This window comes from Paramormyrops kingsleyae, chromosome 8 (genome assembly GCF_048594095.1).
Source record: "Paramormyrops kingsleyae isolate MSU_618 chromosome 8, PKINGS_0.4, whole genome shotgun sequence".
Taxonomy (NCBI): domain Eukaryota; kingdom Metazoa; phylum Chordata; class Actinopteri; order Osteoglossiformes; family Mormyridae; genus Paramormyrops; species Paramormyrops kingsleyae.
This window is the reverse complement of record NC_132804.1, coordinates 25,093,014-25,114,235: the sequence shown is the minus strand read 5'-3', so window position 1 is coordinate 25,114,235 and position 21,222 is coordinate 25,093,014. Positions and strand designations below refer to the sequence as shown.

Here is a 21,222-nt window from a genome sequence, read left to right as displayed (position 1 = left end):
CTCAGGACCTGTGATCTTTAAACATCTGCCAAGCTCTGCTTCCCTGTTTAAAAGACAACCCACTTTCCGTCATCAGATGTAGGCTTCAGTGTTCAAACCAGCTTCTTACAGGAAACAGGATGTCATTGCTGAATCATTGACATGGTTTTTATTTCTACGTGTTTACTTAGAATTTCCTGCCACCTCTGCTTCTGAAAATATAAGGAGAGTATCTTTATCTCACCACACATCTGACAGCCCGAAATGCACGGCCTGTATTTCAGAAGTGCATGTGGTGCTTCTCATTAATGTTAAGTGAGGGGAATTTCTATAGTGTATCTGAATGCCCTCAGTCATTTCTCTGAAGGCAGGATATCGGTCAGTCTCCTCCACTTTGTCACATATCCCTACATCTAACATTGATAATTGATAACTGAGCATTTGTTCTCAGTGTATAGTGGATTTTCACTGTTAGTACACACCATAAGTTCTTCTTAGGTTGGCCCAGACCAAGAATGGAGAACCACTGAACAAGGTCCAGTAGCTACAAATCCAGACCAAGATTCATTTTCTTCCAACTCTGTGTCTGTGACTCTTTATGATCAGCTGGTTGGTAGAAACAAAATCTTGGTCTGGATTTGAAGCTTCTGGACCTGAAATGCCCACTGCTTGTTTGATGTTTTTTGTTACTGTTTTTGACTTCGTTCTGTATAAGGAAAAGTTCCTAGAGTGTTTAAAAAAAGGTGAGTTTGGTGTATGACACCTTAATAAAAGTGTGAGCCAGTGTTTTTTTTGTTGTTCGTTTGTTTTTTGGTTTATTACTGAACCGTAGCTGGATTCGGAGGCGATCTGCTTTCCCCCATCCAACTTCCCTGGCTCTGATAGGAACACAATGGCAGGAACTGCTTTGCCTCCCAGAACAAAGCCAGTAAAAAAGTGGGACCGGCTTCCTGCTGGCTGAAATGAGAGCTCCGTGCAGATGGAGCTGTAGTTACTTACAGTGTTTACATGTATTTGTATTCGCAGAAAGAGGCTTTCAGATCATACCGAATTGCCCCCGAAAGTTTATTCCAAGATTTTCCAATCTCTTCATAGAGTATGATGTGCACTACCTCAAATGACACAAAGTATTAAAAACAAAGATACTGAATGCAGTACATTTTATGTCGGTTTACCTGCAAAGCGGTTTCTCCTTGACATTTGCCTGCAGTTATTAAACCTATACAGATATTTACTTAAATTAGTTAAGCGACTAGCATTCGCATGATTTGATGTTTGCCAGTGTGCGCAGACTTCGGTTTTTAGTTTCGTTAATACTCATGTTCTAAAAATGTAACCCTAAGTAGAAACGGTTTCATGTGTAAGTTGAGACTAAGTTCAACGCAGTAGTCACATTGCAACAAATAAATGCACTTGAAAAGCGTGTAATGATCCACGTTTGTTGGTGCCATATGTAGCGATTATATAATTGTATTTATATTAATAGTCTTGCTAAAACGGCTTTTACCGTTTGCACTCATCCCTGGACCGTCGCCAAAAAAGCATCATTTCCTCGGTGGTCATATTCTTTTTTTTAGATAAATGTAAACACTTGCGAATTATAAACATTCCTTCACGCTGGGGCTTTTTTTCGTGCCAGGTCGCACACATACATAGATTTTGATATAAATAGATTGCATATGTTTTTTGTTCATTGATCCCGGTAAGCCAGTCCTACCGACGCTTGCAGAACTGAGTCAGGTTTTTTTTTTTTTTGCGGTTAGCTCTCTGTGCAGTAGCGGAAAATAATTTCTGCCAGTACGCGGCGCAGCAGCCACCTGGGCCGGTGCTTTGTAAACGCTCTGCGGGAGGCGCCGCTTCCAGTCACCCGGCCGGCACTCCGCTCCGCTCCCCGCCCCCGCTACTGCATCCTCCGCAGCGCTGGCGGACACCGTGGCCGGCGGATTCTACGACTACCCCACCGCTGTAGACACCGATCCCGCCGGAATGGTAGCCAAGGATTACCCATTTTACCTGCTAGTGAAGAGGGCGAACTGCACCCTGGAAGTGCAGGCGGTGGGCAGCGCGTCGGTGAAAGGAGAGGTGAGAGCGCACGCGGAAAACATCATTGGAAACGTTACGTTTAGTTACGATTATTTTCACTGTGTATCTTGATGGCTTTTTACTGTAAAAAGGAATTAAAAGCTAATTGTGCAGCAACGCATGTTGTTTTAAGCAAAATTAGGTTTGATTTTTTTTCCTGGTTGCTATATAGCACATGCACAGTCTTTAAAAATACTCCAATTGTTTCGGTAGTCGCAGAATAAGTGTGACCCTTCTCACGAATATTGAGGAGAATTTTTTTGTTAATCGTGCTCCTTGCATTACAAAGTGGAATTGTGCTCTGTTTATTTTATATAAAAGTTTAAGCAAAAATACTTACCGTGTTTGTATGGATTGGCTGGGTTGTTTAGGAACAAGGCTGTAATGTTTTCAAACATAATCCTTACACCGTTTTACATTTTATCTAGCTTTGCTGAAACGTGTTAGTTCAATTATCGCATATTATATTATTAGGATTTTGACGCTGATGATGCCTGGACTTTCAAGAGGTGCTCAGTACAGGTATTATTTGAGGGATTAGTGGATAAACTATCGCTTCAATGAACTGGTGCAAACAATTTCAAGTCTGACTACATTTGTAATTTGTCAGGAGCGTTACAGTCAGGATGAGATCACCTGGACAACAAGGCAGTGTTGCTATCTGACAGCTGTATATCGGGGGCTGTGAGGAAACCTGGTTTATGTTACTGGACTCCAGGACAGATCAGGATCACAAAAGCGAGCAGATAATGGGAAGGTGATATGGCTGATTCTCAAAAGAAGAAAAGCCACGAGGCATCTTGCAGAGCGTTTGATTATCACTCAATAGGTTTTCGTTACACTCTGCCAGGCTACGTGTATGTTGCTTTAAAGTGCATTGCCCAGGGAAACGCACATGGAAGCCAATTTGAAAATGTGGGGCTCGCTGGCAGCAGTACAAGACGCTAGTTATTACGGCTAAACCATGCATTCAACTTGGGAGCATGAAACCCCGGGACCAGGTCTCATGGCAGATTGCCGGTCTGCCCATGTGGCAAGTTCACTATGGAGTCCCAGAGCAGGATTTGTGGGTTGCCTGATTGTGAGGGACTCCGATAGGTTACGTTGTGGGAGCTGTGCCTTTAAGTAGTTAATTTGAATGCTGGCTTGAATTGTTTACATCGCAGGTTGGCCTAATTATGATGATGCTGATCATTATGTTTACATTATATCCTTTAAGGCGTCCAGGGAAGTGCTTTTCCCGAATATCAGCCCTTTTTATATTATCTTCAGTTAAATCCTGGGCTTCTTCTCTCTAAGTTTAATGTTTCTGCCCCCCCCCCCCCCTCCAGCAGATGTTGGATCCCCCACGTCTTCTCTCCTTTATGATCTCACCGGTGGGTAAAGTATCTGCTCTGCTATGAGAAAGGGGGCAGCGGTGAGCTTTCTGTCACTCACACTGAGATCTGAGACTACCTGAAAGCCTCCTGTGCGGGGCGGGGGGGAGTTTGGGAAGGGACGCGGACACACTCTGGTCGTTAAGGTGGGGGGACAGAGTGCTCCGTGCTGGAAGTCCCAGGCGGTCGGCTGGGCACACAGAGAAAGCCCCGGCTCGTTATCCAACACCGGTATTGTGAAGATGGGAGTGACACACGCTTGGAATGTACTAGCTAACATTCCAAAAAACAAGGCTGTCTAAATGCGTGGCGTTAATGTGACGATCTCAGTCGAAACCTTAACAGGCTTTGATCTGTATCCAAAGGCGCGTCGGGGAAACAGTCAGATGTTTTGTCTGTGGGCATCTCATGCCTCTGAGTTAGAAAAATGCTGTGTGTCTGCCTTGGTGTGGCCAAGTCGGCCAGTCACAAACTGATGCGTTCCTGTGCTTTATGTTTAGTCAGATAATATTAATATTTATTTGACCCATGGTATCCTAGGCAACTTGAAAGTCTTCGGAAATCACAGGCCAGACGCAGGAAAAATACTGGCACTTGTAAATTCCGAATGTCAACAACGAATAAGGGTCAGAATGTAGATTTAAGGCTTCTAAAAATAAAGCATTAAAGTCTGCTGTAGAAGCAATGTGGTTCATCGCCAATCCGGACTTGTCCTGTAGCACTAGATGCATTTCCTGTCTTGAGCTCATCTCTTTCATCTCATCATCTGCTGTCTTTTAAAAACCACACTCCAAGACACATCCTTGTCCTTTTAATTGTCTGTTTCTGATTTCCTGCTACATGTGCTGTCTTCTCTTTTTACTGCCTGTATCTTTGTACTTTATTTCCTTTGTTGCAAGAAAGTAAAATTCCCCTCGGCATCTGTCCATCCATCTATCAGTCCGTCTGTCTCTCTGTCTCAGTTTGTCATAGTTGAAGGCGAAAGGATCATCTCTTTCTTGGGTACCTAAAACAGCAAGACATTTTTTTTCAAACAGGGCTTTGTGTTTACATTCCACACAGTGTTAAAATAATCTTAAAATGGCAGCTGAACATAACCCTACTTATAATGAGAAGAAAAGCAAGACTTCAAAGTGATGCAATAGTGACGGATGTAAACCATCTTTCAGTCTATGGCACGGCCGTGTTTTCGGTTAGACCTCTGCGTCTGCTCCGTCTCCTGGCAACTGCGTGTAAGAATAACACAAGGCACCCCCCAAAAAAGCACCTTCATTTAATTCCTTGTGTAATTTTAGATTAGACATGGGAGGAAAAGAAGAAAACGTAGGACTATGGCTAGACAAATACACAACTTGTCAAGTATTTGTACATCCAAAAAAGAAAAAATCTATCTGTACTACATTGGCTGGTTTCAGAAAATATCAGCGGTTCCTTATTTCTTATAGCCAGGACCAGACGCTTCTCTGCTTTCTATGCCCTTCCCATGTTAGCCGTTTTCTTGCATGTTCCTTGATAAATATCATATTTGGAGTCTGTATTTGTGTGTGTACATTTAAAACATTGCAATCTCCATTTGAGTGCCTTTGAGGTTCTCCTTCACCTTTATATTACATCACAGCAAGCTATCAAGAAGGACCCTGCATGTTCATGTGTGAACAAGTTCACCACATAGAGTAATTTTTGGTTTTAAAATTGAAAACTGAAGTCACTGTCTCGTCAGCTAGGGGAAACAGCAACCAGCTGTTTGCGTCTTTCGGTCTCGATTTCCTCTGAAGATCAGTCAGACATCTGTTGGAGTATCTGCTTGATTCAGAAAACCGCTCAGGTGTCTGTACTGCTAACAGAAACATTAACGAATCTTAAATCTGTCAGCACCACAAAGGCCAGTGGGATCAAGAAGTTGGCTACAGGCATCAAAAAATGTACTCCGTGAACCAAAGCACTATGGCAATGCTCACAGTGAAGTTACTCACAAAGAACAATGCATCCTGCTCTTTTTTAAAAACGGGCCTGTAGGCTAAATCTTTCCCTGCCTATGACCTCTGATGATCTTAGCATCAGCCAGAGCCATCAACTGATGTGTACAAACCTGATCTTAAGAGTCAAATAAGTAAATACTTTTGGTTGGCCTTAATTCTTTTAATATGGAATCCTTCACTGCTACAGTCCATCAGTGCTGCATGAGTTTTCACCCAGCCAGCATCCCTCTGGATTATTTTAGCCCGCAGACAATCCGCACAGGCACACAGCTCTCTCACTCCCACTAAATGTCTGCATGGTTCCGTTTCTCCTGACACTCATTAAACACAAAATTTGCATGATGGATTAATTACCGCTATAGCCACCCAGCAGAAGTCCTTACATTGATTAAATGAGTATCTTCTGTCATTTTATATGTAGTGTCACAAATGCCAATCCATCAGGGACTCATCAGGTTTATCCTTCACGCTATCATGGCTTATCATCTTACATTGTTTAGAACGTCTAAGCAAATATCGCCACTAATAGGCTTTTCAGCGTGATAGCTGGGCTTTCTTAGCCGCTTGTCATTTTATGGAGAGATTTAGGGTTGGAGCCAGGGTGTGTGTGGGGGGTGTGGGGTACCAGTCATGGTTTTCGACATTTAAGACCGAGGCATCTGTAGGAAAAGCTCTCAGCACATTCCCTCGCCCACCAGAAACTGATTGACTGCTGTCTCAGTCAGAATAGGCCTGCGTTTGTAATGTCATGGAGTGGAAACACAAGCTGGTCCAAGTATCACTCTTATTTTAGGATTGCTCCGTTTATATAAAGGACACAACAGGATCAGCAGGACGTGTGAGACGTAAGACTTACCCGTTATATCTTGTTAGACGAGTGGAAAATCGTTTGCTTGTATCCATGATGATGTATGATTCCATTACGTTGATGATGTAACTAACTGGTACTTTTATTTGGGTTCTGTTTTAGCTAGGGCTACATGCGTGATTTAAATATGGGATTTCTGTGGTGGTACCCAAGCACTAATATTAATAATATGACTGGGCCTGGTGTCTGGTTCTGCAGCTTAAATAATAGAGAAAAATAAGGAAAACTGGTTTTGTTTTCACTGCTGTTTAATTTGCTACCATTTGTAGTGTGTATAGAAGTTTTGTGCCAAATGTGCAATTGCAGACAGCCAGTTCGTCTCTGTGTTTACTGCATGATACCAAGATGCGGCGGAGAGCAACCATAATTAGCAACGGTCATATTTAGCGCATTCGTTTTCTGTTCTTTCCTTTTAGACTATTCTTAAAGCTGTGACCCATTTTGATCATTTAATATTCCAGATGGGCGGCACCATGACCATGTGGACTGTTACCTCACACCTTTTGCGCTGGGAGTTCAAATGCAATGCACTGTGTGTTTGGTGTTTTACGCGCGGAGTGCAAGTTTTCTTCTGTAGTCTAAAGAGAGGTAGACAGACATCTCTAAATTTTCCCTAGTGTAGTGTGTGACTGACCAGGATAAGCAGTTAGAAGATGGGTGGATGGAACATACCAGATGCAGGAACTGCAGGATTTTGTGTTTGGTGCGCATCTCTCAGGACGTCGGTGGCCAGATTTTTCATGAACCGAGTGAGTAGAGGATAAAGGTCCTGAAAATCTGAACACTTCCGTTCCTCAATACAATAGTCGTCTTTAAGTCTGGTACTATAGATTTTGTGAGTTGGGATGAACTGCAGACATCGATGCCATAATTAGTTGGCCATTAGCTTAGCAGAACCTACACACAGATCATGTCACTCATGCATGCTTTGAGCTGGAACAACAGTTTTTACCTCTTTGATTAGTACAAGGTTCCAGAATCATAGGAAAGCATCTCATGTATCTCCTTGAGGTCATGGGGGGGGGGGTACATTTGACGTCCTTTTCTGCTCTGGGATGGTAGAAGACCCGTTGGACCTCCTGTAAGTTGTTCTGCTGTGAAGCACTGCTGGCTTGCTGCCAGGGTATAAATGAGATGCAGGCCGGGACTGTACTGTAGTAGCATCGTTGTGGCTATTTAAGGCATTGCTCATAAATACTGTTTGGTTGAAAAATCCTTTTGCCCTTCTGTCTGCTTCAGGAGCCCAGTAACAAGCGGACCAAACCCCTGTCACGGGTCACATCACTGGCCAACCTCATCCCCCCGGTTAAGTCGGCTCCACTGAAGCGGATTGGACAGACCATCCAGGTACTTCTATTTTTATCCTGACTGCAGAAGACCACTGGTAGGGCTGCATGATATCACATCGCGATGTAATCACGATTGTATGTCGTATGCGCAATAATCACCAGGGCTTTAGATGACAGGTAAAACATCTGTCTGAACGCTGGCTTTTCGGTACTGTACGGAGGTTTACTTACGTCCACAATTTGGTAAGCAGAACGGTAGTGTGCTTAAAATATTAATGAGAGGCGTATTATGTTAGTGGTCTGTATAAATTCAACGTATCCCTATGTTTATTAAGCTTGGTTAACGGAGCATGCCACACGCTACTGTATTGGTAAATCATGGATGCAATAAGCACTGAAGTGGAGGTGAAGAAAGGGACAGATCAGCAGCTGCAACGTGTTTTAAAAGGGGAGATACTGTGATTAAACAAGGTAAAAAGACGTTGGTGGTGTGGTGATACTTTTTGCAGTTTAAAGTCTGACAAGTTTATTAAACGTAAAGAATTTATACAGATTACTAATTTTTAGGTGTCACAATACGCCTCGCATTAATATTTTAGGCACACTACTGATCTGCTCACGAAACTGTGGGCATAAGTAATTATTATCTGTACAGTTCTGACAAAACAAATGTTTCGCCTGTTATCTAAAGCCCTGGTGATTATTGCACGTGCACCATATGATTGTGAGGTGATATTGTGCAGCCCTTCCCGCTGTATTATAGAAAAGCCATCAACATTTAGTATCTTCTGAAGAATAAGCACTACTAATATACCACATGCTAAATTACAGGCATGGCTGATTTTTGATTATTAATTATTTGATTATTACTCGTGCCTCACATTGCGTCGCCTGCACTTTCGCAATTTCATTGTCAAGTGACAATGACAATAAAGATTCTTATCTTATCAGAGGGGTTGTCCAATAACGGTTGATGGAAGCAGATTGTGAATTGGCTTGATGCAACGTACCTGGTTTTACATGGAGATTGCGTGGCTTTGTTCTAAAATGAACAAGGAGAAGAAAATTCTCCTCTTTCTTGACTGGCCAGATATTCATGAACATGGTGACAGCATACCATGCTATGAAATCTGCCTGACACACATTATGAAGATCGTCATCGTGGCTTTAAGCCCTCGTACATCCGTGCAATCTGTCAAGCAGTTTGCTGGTTACTATAGGCTGTGTTAAGGGAATGAAACTCGTCACCATTTTGGCAGTACATCTAGCTCTGTGACCGCGAAGAAAACCTACAGCCGACTTGACTCAGCACTCGGCTGCTGCCGTGGCATACTGTGAGAATTTGCACAGCGCATAATGGTCGTGAGAAACTGTTTGATGTCGATAGTCAGACTGGAGCACCATCCCTTCAAGGAGACTAGACTGCCTTGGTAGATGCACATATTGTGCAGTCACCCCTCTGATTAGTCCATGACTAAAGGTCTGTGTCTTCATGTCTAATCCCTCTTTCTCCCACTGCATGCTGGTGTTTCATCTGTCCTTTGTCACCCTTCTGCCTATCATGATTTTTGTAATTGTCTGTGGTTAGTGCTGGTTAACAGACCGGCAGATTTCTAGAATGTGTTTTCTCTGCTTTCTTCCCATTGGCTGGTCCCATCTGGTTCCAGATGTACTTGTGCAGTCTGACGTGGTCTTCCTTTTCAAACCACCCACTCCTCCTTCATGCAGATGTGCCCCCCCCCACCCAGCTGCGCCCCATGACACTGAAACACTCTCCCCCCCCCACTCCACTAGCGCTCCATCAGCTTCCGCGGAGACAGCCGTCCTGAGATCATGGCCCCATGGCCCCGAGGTCGGCACGGGGCCCCCGCCATCACAAAGCGTCGGGACAGCAAGCTGTGGAGCGAGACATTCGATGTGCGAGTGGACCAGATGCTCTCCTCCAAGGAGATCAAGCGACAGGAGGTAAGATCAAGAAGAAATCACTGCTCCTCTCAGCTGTACAGTGCCGTTTCACACTGCAGTCATGCTGTGCTTAAGGATGTGAATTTATAACCCTGAGGTCACTGACTCAAGTCAGTCCCATTTAAGTTCTATTTGTTTATTTTAGCACCTTTCCCAAAGTACAACACAAATCAAAGAATGACACACCACGCATTAGTATGAAAGGTGACAGTAGCATAAATGAACAATGAACAAGAACGAGAACAAAATGGAGGAGTGGAAACAACATTCCCTAGTTTGATGGAGGGGAAAAAAAAACCTCTCAGGATCCAACTGGCTACTCCCTCCCCCAGGACATAATTATTATATAGTTCTGTATTCTGCCTGTGGCCCATCGCACTGTCTATAGGTCAGTTCTTTTTAGGCATCTGCAGGCCAGTCATTGTTCCTCTACTGAGCATCGGCTCTATCCGTGGCCTACTCTATCTGTGGCATGAACTCAGTTGGTCTTAAAGGTTCTGCCGTAGGACCCTTGAGCAGGATTCTTGACGTGTGACCTGCATGCAAGCCCTACATGTCTAGCCAGATTTATTTGAAGGCAAGGGGAATAATTCCAGATACTTAATGACATTCTCTGCAGTGCTCAAAGGTATAAATATAGCAACACTTGGTGAAGCCGTTCCCCGTCATGGATCCATCACTCAAATAAAACACGAGAGAGATAGAGCTGTAGGGGCCAGAGTACCGCTGGTGCTAAACCAAAGGCTGAGGTAGTGAAGAAATGTGTAAGGTAGTCAACAAATGTTACTGTGAAGCATATGCCAACTGTGCAGTTCGAGTTCTGATGGGGGGGCTGACTTACTGAGAGAACAGGCTTAGGAAGCGGAGAAAAGGTTTTAGACACATTAAAGTCTGTTATGTCAACAAAGACATACAAATGATTCCGTGGCCCCAAGCTGGAATGAAGAGGATTAGTATGTGGTGTTGTGCTGTGGAAAATCAGCGTGGCCTGTTTTGAAATATCCTTGCTGCTGCTTCCTCAGGTTTCCTCTCTGGGTCAGACTTCAAAGTGTGGGGGAGGGGGTGACCTGATGAGGAAAATGGGTTTCGTTGGGGGTCAAGGGCCCTCCCCTCTTTCTCCTGCATCTGCCACAGCCTGTTTTGATGTCTCAACATTTTGGTTACTTTTGCTAGGAAGTTCTTCTGCATCAAGATTTTAACTCCATTATCCTCTAACTGTGATGGTAATGGTAGTTATACCATGATTACATTTATTTTGATTTAGCAGATGTTTTTGTCCAAAGCAACGTTCAAGTGAGGCACATAGCACATTAAAAACATACATGTTGTCAAGGAGTTGACAACTCCTTAGTGTAGCTAAGTTGAGCTTCCATTGTTAGAAGATCTTTCTGCAACGTTGTTACAGATCTAGCATTGAATTTTCTCATTCTAAAAGTAAGTAGTATGTAAGTAAGTTGCAAGTTCCTCATTCAAGAGAAAGTCAAGCCGGACTCTCATGATTGAAGGGTAGAGGTTAATGCCAAAAGAGATGATTACTTCTGGTTAGGACCGATGAGCTGAAACGCAGACATTGCCCTTAACCTCACTGCCCATGTCCCTTCCACAGGCCATCTTTGAGCTTTCCCAGGGTGAACAGGACCTAATCGAGGATCTGAAGCTAGCGAAAAAGGTGAGACCTGTTTTTCAAATTAGTATCACTTTCCGCCGTTTCACGGAACATCAAGGGAGCCTGAGTTATCCCACCCAAGAGGGTCATGGCTCTCATCTTGCTCTGATGGAATTGCACACAAGGGAAGAGGAGGGGTTCGGTGGGGGTGGAATGGCAGTAAGGGTCTTCGTAACAGAATATGCTTGCTTCAGAGAGCTCCTCACGCTTTTATATGACCCTAGATGTCTCACTGGCCCTCTCACTGGCCATCTCACTTGGCTAGCATTAGGTAGAAACCAATAAATATCTCCTTTGTTTATCTGCGGCATTCACTGCTGAGTGAAGATACCTACATCATCTGTGGACAGTGTTTGAGTTAGTTGGCTGCCTTTTTTAGCTTTAATGGGCGAGGTTAATATTGGCCAGAACGAGATGGATGCGATCTGTTTTAATCTTGCGTTTTCTGTATAAACAGCCCATGCTGACTCACAGATGAAGTCCAATTAAACATGATAGAGGATTGAGGTTGTCCATGTTGCGCAGTCAAGTGTGTTTTAATAATTTTTATAGCTGCTGGATCAGCTAATGCCAGCCCCATCACCGTGGAACCTAAAATGACAAATATTCCATGACTTTTTCCCTCATAAAAATTCCACGAATACAATGTTCTCTGAAACATTCCACCAGGGAGCCCATTACCCAGATTTCAATGTCATTTTGTTAAAAGCCTTATGGGGAGTGTTGAATGTTCGGACATGACCGCCTCATCAATGCATGGTGTGAAGGGTGGTTTTGTGAAGCTTACTCTGTGTTTTTTTTTTTTTAACTCCTCCTCGTAGGCCTACCATGACCCTATGCTTAAGCTTTCCATCATGACCGAGCAGGAGCTCAACCAGATCTTCGGCACGCTGGACTCGCTGATCCCACTGCATGAAGGTAACTGTTAAAAATGAGCCCGTGGATGTGATCCTCGTTCTGCATGGTTGTGGTGCCGAATAGCCCTAAGAGCCGTACCACCTTCCCCCCTCAGACCTCCTCAGTCGGCTAAGGGAGGCCAGAAAACCAGACGGGTCCACGGAGCATGTGGGACAGATCCTGGTGAATTGGGTAAGACTAACTCATCCTCTTGTTTGATGTTCCCCATGTTTCTGCTCGCTATCTTGAAGTTTGAAGGTTGAAAGATGGCAGTTCAGCTGTGAAACGGGTGCTTAATTTTTAGTCAGGGTACTCCAGAGAAGGAAAACTGTCCTTTTGTTCCCAGAGACCACACTCCCTCCAAAACCACGCAAGAAGCCCTTAAATGTGACTCTGCTGGGTCACCTAGTGATACTCACTGGTAGACTTGAATCTTAATGTGTCACCTTATAAAAGTTGCTGAGCTCCTTGCTCACAGCCTAATCCCATGAACTTGGGAGTGGAGGTGTGAGATTCTGTTGACTTGGTATGGGAGGTAACATGGCATCTTTGAAGAAGGACCCCCCCACACCTCACGCAGGCACTCGTTAGGATTGTGTGGCTTTCTGGAAAGTCTAAAGTTAGCGTTAAAAGGAATGTGGTGGACAGATAGTAGGTCATGTATGACTGAGCTCTGAGAGCCACCAGAGTGGGGGGGGTGCGGGCATCCAACTTGCTAATCAGTCCTGACAGGCGGGTCGGATGTCTTGTGTGGATCAGGGGCCTCATTTTCACTGGCATGCACCAGCGCTCCGTCTGTTATCGGGGTGTCCGAGGCGCGTGGGAGGCGACACGCTAAGCTCTGCCTGCCCCCCTGCCTGCCCCCCTGCCTGCCCCCCGGCCTCCTGCCCGGCCTCCTGCCCGGCCTCCTGCCTTCCTGCCCGGCCTCCTGCCCTGCCTGCCTTCCTGCCCGGCCTCCTGCCCGGCCTCCTGCCTGCCCTCCTGCCCGGCCTCCTGCCTGCCCTCCTGCCTGCCTTCCTGCCTGCCCTCCTGCCCGGCCTCCTGCTTCTTCGGATGTGCTGAAGGAAAAGGCTTCCCCTTTTCGCCTTGTTTTGTTTATTTTAACCTTCTTGTGAGTGATTAATGCCAGAATCCTATAAAAGCATTATGGGAGTAAAGTCAAGAAGCGTGTTTAGCACTGAAGGCTTTTTCTGTTTTCGAATGTTTTGGTTGGCAGCGAGCATATAAACAGTCTGCCTGGCCAGCAGCACGCTTTAGCTCAGGTAGTAAGAAGTCTTAAAAAGTGTATCCTTTATTTCTCAAAATGACCTTTGTTAATGGGGGGAAAAATTAACGCTGTTGCAATTTGAATTAGTAAGAAGAAATAGTCTTGCATTTTCATGCAGAAAGGGTAGACTTTATTATTGGAGGAAAAGAATTTTCATTTGCTGGGTTTTGCTGTTCATCCTTGGAATCCTTGTAATCAAAGATGTTATTTATTAGGTGCTGAGGGAGCTTCATGAATTGTCTCATCTTTAATATTTATGACTATAGTTAGGGTTGGGGTCTCTTTAATCAGCAGTGGGACATTTTTTAGCAGAGATCAGTGAAGTCCAGTGATGACTTAGTTTTGAAACATGTGGAGGAAGCAGATGGAAGCTGAAGGGTGCTGTTTGCAAGCGGAGGCCAGAACAAACCAGAAGTTGCTAGAGATGATTCGTATGCTTGAAAGCTGTGAATAGATCCGAGTTCCCCACAACAATTCTGAAGCCTGGTTCCCCAGTCCCCAAAGAGGGACATCCATGATTCATCTTGCTGGACTCTGGTTGTCTGTTACAAAGGGAGAGCTACCATATTTGCTCTTTTCACAGCTGTTCTGCAGTGCTCGCACTGGACAGCCAAATAACACACACTCCCTCAATGTTAAGGTTCTCACATGATTCATCAATTGGCGAATCACAGAGCAGGGTAGCTGACCTGGGAGGGACCAACTTACAGTTAGCCCAGACTAGCTTAAATCCGACAAGTTATCTGGTTAAACAAGAAATCCTGCTTTGTGGTACAGATCCCTGGAAAGGTTATACCTGGGATAGAATTAGCTGGGGTTGCATAAGTGTAAACAGGAGGCATGTTCCTACTTCAAGTTTAAAGCAGAGGACTGTGTAGGAATCTGGAATTCCGGAAAATCTTATCTGGGAATAAACAAGCATCCACAGATTCTGTATTATCAGTGTGAAACACAAGCACTTAGGATGGCAAACGAGTCAGTTATGTGGGACATTTGGTCTTCTGTCTGCCTTTGAATCCACAATACATAGGGAAGATGGATGATGAAAATGTTCTTTTGGGAGCCCCCCCCCCCCCCCCCCCCCCGACCCACTTGCTTCTGTTCTCCCTGAGTAATAAATTCATGATCTGCCTGCTGTGGACCTTAAAGGCGAGGACTGACGGTTCATCATCTGTTAGTAATAGCTCCAGTATAGATAATAATTAGAATTATAATCAAAAGCATTGCGGGTGCCTTAAGGCAGATGAAACCTGTCCTCTCTTTCTCCCATGATTTGAGCTTCTTAAAAGCAGATGTTTGAACAGTGGGCTGTTTACACCGACTTCTTCCGCCCTCGTACTGCCCCACTGCAGTGTCTAGACGCGTCTAGTTCCACTGATGTCTTTCACATGCTGACTCGGAGCATACGCCCCCAACTTTTCCCCATCCGGTGACCACCCCTTCTCCCCACGCTTTGCACTGCAGATTCTTATATGGTTGATGCTGCCTGTCGCCAAGGCAGAGGCGGCCACAATGTAGAGGGTACTCTCTGTGTCAGCCTTTATGAACCAAGTACAATAACCTGAAGTGGCACGCGCAAAAGAAAGCAGCTGTCGCCCAGGTTTTGATCTAAAGCTGTCTGTCTGTCTTCTTCCCCCCAAGGCTCAGATAGTTTAACCCACCCCTGAAGTTCCCAGTAAGCAGCTGTCAAATACACTCAGCAGGAGTTTTGAGTCATGAAGTTTGTCTTGTTAAGATAAATCCCCCCCGAGCCCCATTTTTGAAATCACTGCTTACAGTGGCACCTCTCTTCTTTTCCTCGCTCCATCCCAGCTGCCCTGTCTGGATTCATACAACGGCTACTGCAGCAATCAGGTAGCAGCCAAGGCACTGCTGGACCACAAGAAGCAAGACCGCCGGGTCCACGATTTCTTGCAGCGCTGCCTGGAATCGCCCTTCAGCCGCAAGCTGGACCTCTGGAACTTCCTGGACATCCCGCGCAGCAGGCTGGTCAAGTACCCATTGCTACTGCGTGAGATAGTCAAGCATACGCCCAACGATCACCCCGACCACCAGCTCCTGGATGAGGCGGTAAGTGTGCCTGGGAAAGCCAGAGCGGTAGGCAGGGTTAGCAGCTCAGTCCACGGATCTCTAGCTTGTGCAAGCTGCTCGAGTGAATCTTCCGTCCGGTAAAGATGGATGTAAAAATGCAGGACATGGAGCCACGCTGGCATTTTGCCGGCGGATGCGGTAGCATTCATCTGCGAGCAGAGGTTCTACAGGCTACATCCAATGGCTGCGTTTGGGACAGCCCCTTAGCCCTGCCCTCTCATCAGCTTCCAGGACTGATATCTCTCTGGAATCAGTCTGGTTATGGCAGTTTGAGGTTTCTACCTGGACCATAGGACCCTACATTACCAGATAACACCAGTGTAATAGAAATTGGAGCAACCATTCTGGTGTGAAAGGAGCACCTCTTTCTCCAAACGCCATTCTGAATCTTGCATCCTTTGCTCTCAGATTAACATGATCCAAGGGATCGTGGCTGAGATCAACGCGCAGACTGGCGAGTCGGAGTGCCGCTACTACAAGGAACGTCTGGTGTACCTTGAGGACAGCCAGCGGCACGTGCTGATCGACGAGTCCCGGGTGCTCAGTTGCCACGGAGAGCTGAAGAACAACCGGGGGGCGGTGAGTGTCCGTTAAAAACAGCGTTGTGCTTTCCTGTTCCCTGAAGCTAATGGAAAAGACATGTACTGATATGTACTGTAGGGAAATATGCACAGTTAATCTGGTATTTACATTGTGATTTACATTGTCATTGCTGTGACTTTCCCCAAGGAAAGGTTTTTGGTGGGGTGCTCCACCCTATGACCCATATACACCCTATGTACACATATACACCATTCCCACTCCCCCCCCCCTCCCCCCACCCCCATGGGTTCCTTTTGGTGTGTTTGAAACGGGAACTGTAAAACCTCAGTGTGTCTTGGAAGTTTGAGCTACATGAAAGGGGTGGTTCAACTTTGTCACCTATGAAAGTAGTACTTTTGAGGTTCTTGGCACATTTCCCTTTCCACGTAAAGCCATATTATACCGGTGACATCTCTGCCAAGGTTCTTTTAAAGCAGTCTTCCTATAAATGAGATTCTGATTGCTGCTTTTCTGGGTCACAGTGTCATGCAAAGTCATACCCTAATGAGTCTGATGTTATAGTGCAGTGTTTTCCAGTCCAGTCCTCAGGGATCCACAGTCCGTATTTTTGCTCCTGTAGGGAGCTGGGATGAAGCAAAAACAGACCGTTTGTGGGTCTCGGAGGACCGGATTTGGAAACACTGTTATAGTGGCATCCTCGAGGTCGCAGGAATCAAGAGCTTATGTAACTGCCTTGGTGTATGAGGAAGTTCATTAGTTCTTATATGTTCATGTGTTTGGGAATCCTTGTTTACTCGCATGACGAGTCGCCGTGCTCTGAATCAGTCTTCAACTTCACTTAGTGGAACTGGCAGGTCTCCGTGGCTCAACTTACGGAGTTACGCAATGCGGGGGGGCACTGCCCTGTCAACGCATGTCTTTAATTACGGGAACTCGCTTGACAGAAGGCGAAAGGTCTCTAATTACACATCACAGCAGAGTGACCACTGGAAATGGTTTATGTTACTGTTTCATACATCAGGACGATAATTTACAGGAAATTTTCAAAGCAACACAACGCTTTACTGACATCACTACCATCACCACCCCTGTACCCCCCATTGGCCATTGGTGTGTATATTGTCTTTGATGCTGGAAGAATCCTCTCCACCACTGGGAGCTGAAGATTAAAGGAAAGGAAGATGGGTTCCCTTTGATCTGGCCACTCTGTAGCTACACCAGATCCTCTGCCTGTCCTTGAGATCCCACCCCCCCCTCCCAGTCCCACCCCGACCACACACTACAGAATTTGCCCACACATGTTCTGAGATTACAGTGCACTCCAGAAAAATACCTGCCCTGTCAGGGTTTCATGTTTTCCCAGAAGCTTCTTATTGGCCCTTTCCAACTCAAAGCTGTGGGTGTTTTTCTGTAACATTAACACAACACTGGCCAAACATCACTCTTTATTGGAAGTTATTCTGTTTACGTCATATGGTCCTATGTATTTAGAAATCTTCAAATCTATATCTGGGACTAAAATAATTTAAACAACTCTCAAGTTCAACAGAAACATTTACATTATGAATTGCACAGAGAGACAGATCTCATTTTCTGTTATTGTTTGCTCTGTGTCAATCCGCTGCCAGAATCTTATTTTAACCTCATGGCAGGCAGGTAGCATGGCTGTTAAATGGACTCTTTAAAGCCTGGGTTGTGATCTGTCGTGCCAAGTACTTAACCTGCATTACTTAAGTACAATTGTCATATGGGTTAAAACCTAAGTTGTATTAGTTTAACGTATCAGTTAAGCTACTAAGTGTAATAATTGGACTAGCGGTATGAAGGGATTTTATCCAGCTGTAGGTCTCCGGCTTCCAGGCTCATTTTTAACCTTCTCCTCTTCCTGGTCCCCTCCCACAGAAGCTGCACGTGTTCCTGTTCCAGGATGTCCTGGTGATCACACGCACCGTCACACTCAACGAGCAGCTCTGCTACCAGCTATACCGGCAGCCAATCCCAGTGCGTGACCTGGAGTGGGAGGACCTCCAGGACGGCGAGATCCGCCTCGGGGGCTCCATCCGCGGAGCCTTCAGCAACAACGAGAGGAGTGAGTAGGCACAAACATGGCTGCGTGATGCTTCCTGTGAGGGATTTATGTTTGTGTATACATGGAAAGCGTTTTAATGAAATCAATGCTGCATTTGCCCTGAATAACATGCACCGTGGGTTTGGAAGCCTTAGCAGTATGAGTGTTAATCCAAAATCCATTAATTCAAGCACACAAACTAATAGCACAAGTGTGGTAAATCTCTTCAGTACTGCTTGACATGCGTGTTACTACACAGTGAGACATCAGTACAATTTGTCGCGTTTTTAAGTTAACCCTGAAAGATCTAAAAGTGCCACTGGTCACTTGCCCTTGGTCCACATCCATGAGTAAATCCAATCAGGGCTTCTTTACATAGTGATGGTAAACTAATCTCTCGGGTCCTCTCTGTATCCATACTTGAGAGATTATGGATGATGGCAGGTGTGAACTTGTTTAGGTCTCTCATTGAGTTATGGAAATTCCCTTTTCCCAAAGATATCCAATTAGTGGACAGTTCCTACATAGTGCTGACATGGTCCTCTGTCCTTTCCAGCCAAGAACTTCTTCCGAGTGACGTTCCGCAGCCGAGGGCAGCTCCAGTCATACTCCTTCCAAGCCAGCGACTCGTTCAACAAGCAGCAGTGGCTCAACTGCATCCGACAGGCCAAGGAGGCAGTGGCGGCCAGCTGCGAGGCCAGTTACCCAGGGAACCCGCTTTCAGAACAGGCTGCCTCTAGCTTGGAGCACATGGACCGTAGCGATAGCGATGTCTCGGACTGCAGCATGGACACCAGCGAGGCCAGTGCTGAGTGCCTGCACATGGAGCACTCGGACTTGGCCGGCAGGCCCCTGGAGGTGTGACCTCTGACCCCAGTGACACTTCAGTGTCATTAGCAAATCTAACCTGTGCAGTATTGAATTACGGAGATCCTTCCCTGGACCAGATGGGACTGCAGACTATGTGAAGCACTTCTTATTGCCAATATTCTTACTTTTTTTTTCTCCTTGAAGGTGAGGGTGTACAGTGTGTGTATGGTAGCTATGCCTCGGTCTTGGCCTGTGCTGAGTCCCTTGGAGAGGAAAGGACCCTGTGAGTAGGGTCTTCAAGAGAGTCTGATGGACCATTGTACCACAACCTCTATCACAGGGTGCTCACTGGACAGGTGTTGTTTTGTTTTCTGGGGAGTGGGGGGTGTCTGAACAATCAAAGGTCACTTGCATCTCTCTTTTTCCTCTCTGCAATACTACTGTGGCCTTTCAAGATGCAGATGCATTTGAATATGTATATATTTATGCAGGAAGTAGAACATGTTTGCAGCCAGAATGCCGATATAATGACCAGCAGAATGTTGAAGGCAGTCTAGAGTAAGCCAAAGGTAAAGCTGTTGTGACTGACTGAGGCAAGGAGACCACCAGGGAATCTGCTAAGTTTTCAAAGGTCTTTGGGCATCACGAGCAAGGCAACACCAGTGTCGGCATGGAGCATAATGCTCTGGCTGCGTCCCACCGTTCTACACCATCCCATTTCTGGAGTGACGAGGCGGAGGGTCTCCTGCAGCTGAACTCGCATAGCTGTCTGAAGGAAAATGAAAGTATTGTTACTGTGTAAATAAGGCCTGGTGTGCTCGGTCACTTAGTCCTCATGTTCCGTGCGCTAACGTGTTAGCCAAAGCTACAGGGACTGCTCAACTACTGCCGAAAAAAGGAAAGAAAGAAAAAAAAAAAAAGTGTTTACTGGTTTGGTTTAATGTTCTTAATCTTTAGAGTCATTGACTGTGTAATGCATCCTACGAATTTATTCAAAATGTATGCCTATTATTGTATTTTTTTTAAAGAAATGTATAAAATTGATCTTTTGCCTTTTATTTATAGTGTCCCTTCCCAAAAATAGACTCCATCTTTTTCCCCTCTTTGTTTTGGTTAAGCTAGAATGTGGTATGATGGCACAGGATATCACGTAAGAGGATTATATGATAAATGGGGTATCAAAATTGATAGGTTTCCCATAAATAATGTTAAATGTATGTATATGTTTTAATTATATGGAGAGAGAGACTTATATGAAAGCACTACTGTCTGAAGGAGAGATGACTGTGTTTAGAGATGGTGTGTTCGTGAGGATGTGGAAAGGTGCTGTAAATTGGAGCAGAATCATAACCAAATAAAGGACATGAACTCTGAATGTCGATCCCGGTGATTATTTGCCCGTCGCCTACCTGATGACGCCCGTAAGGGGCAACTCTCTGTGAAGTAGTTCACTGATGTCATCTCATCTGGCTTCCCCTGCCACTGCTTTCAAAAGCTGATCCTGTGCATCTCACCCCCATCTTAATGTCCACACTTTTAAATCGATGCAGAATTATAAGAAGTGAAAAATAGGCTTGACATTAATGTGCCCATTTGTTCTAATTCGTTGATACGCTGGCATGTTTTATGCATCTTAAGTTAAATGAATTGAGTCTCTACCTTCACTATTAGTGGGAGGCAGCGTGTGGCTCACTGGGCTGAGCCTCTGTGCCTGTGATCAGAAGGTCACCAGTTTGAGCCTGGCCTTGGCATAGTTACTGTGCCTTAACTAAAGCCCTTAACCCTCAGTTCCAAGGGGGTTGCAACCATTGGCTGCCCTTCAAAGTCAGCTTGTTCTTACCTACAGAAAGCAAGCTGAGGGATCAATAGAAATATCAAGTACAGCAGACACTTCCACCAAAAGCAATATACACATGGTTCATAGAGCATCAATTCTGCCATCACTGCTCCCAACACTTCATGAGCCATTTGCTGTATTTTCTGACCCCACGTGATGGTTCTCTCTATGCAATGAAAAGTTTCAAACCATGTCCTAAAGTAAACAAAGAGCACCATCTAGTGGGGTCAGAAAATACAGCAAATGGTTCATGGAGCGTCATTTTTGCTATCAGTACTCGACAAGTTGTGAATTTGGCACGTTGGCTTGAAGCGGTTACTAGCAAATTCTCGTGAGACTCATAAGACCCAAAAGAGTGCTTTATGATGCACCTTATTAATGTATTATTATTCCTTCTTTAAAATGTATATAACTAGTGATAGGGGCAGCACAGTGGTTAGCACTACCACCGCCCACCTCTGTGACCTGGGTTCAAGTGTCTGCCAGGGTTCCATGTGTGTGGAGT

The 21,222-nt window shown here is 45.2% G+C and overlaps 1 protein-coding gene across 8 annotated transcripts in view; it reads left to right on the top strand.

Moving 5' to 3' along the window:
• Positions 1-20,255, top strand: part of arhgef3 (Rho guanine nucleotide exchange factor (GEF) 3) — a 53,532-nt gene extending 33,277 nt beyond the window's left edge. For 6 of the 8 annotated variants that reach the window (XM_023811328.2, XM_023811327.2, XM_072715518.1 and 3 more), the window contains 9 exons: positions 7,524-7,631; positions 9,368-9,538; positions 11,145-11,207; positions 12,026-12,122; positions 12,217-12,293; positions 15,181-15,438; positions 15,868-16,038; positions 17,905-18,091; positions 18,627-20,255. In XM_023811328.2, the coding sequence (XP_023667096.1) occupies positions 7,524-7,631; positions 9,368-9,538; positions 11,145-11,207; positions 12,026-12,122; positions 12,217-12,293; positions 15,181-15,438; positions 15,868-16,038; positions 17,905-18,091; positions 18,627-18,934 (1,440 nt within the window). In that variant the 3' untranslated portion in view covers positions 18,935-20,255. Of the gene's footprint in view, positions 1-1,694; positions 2,062-6,793; positions 7,034-7,523; positions 7,632-9,367; positions 9,539-11,144; positions 11,208-12,025; positions 12,123-12,216; positions 12,294-15,180; positions 15,439-15,867; positions 16,039-17,904; positions 18,092-18,626 lie in introns of those variants that run through there. The other 2 variants (XM_023811331.2, XM_023811332.2) reach the window with 2 other exon arrangements.
• Positions 20,256-21,222: the final 967 nt, after the last annotated feature.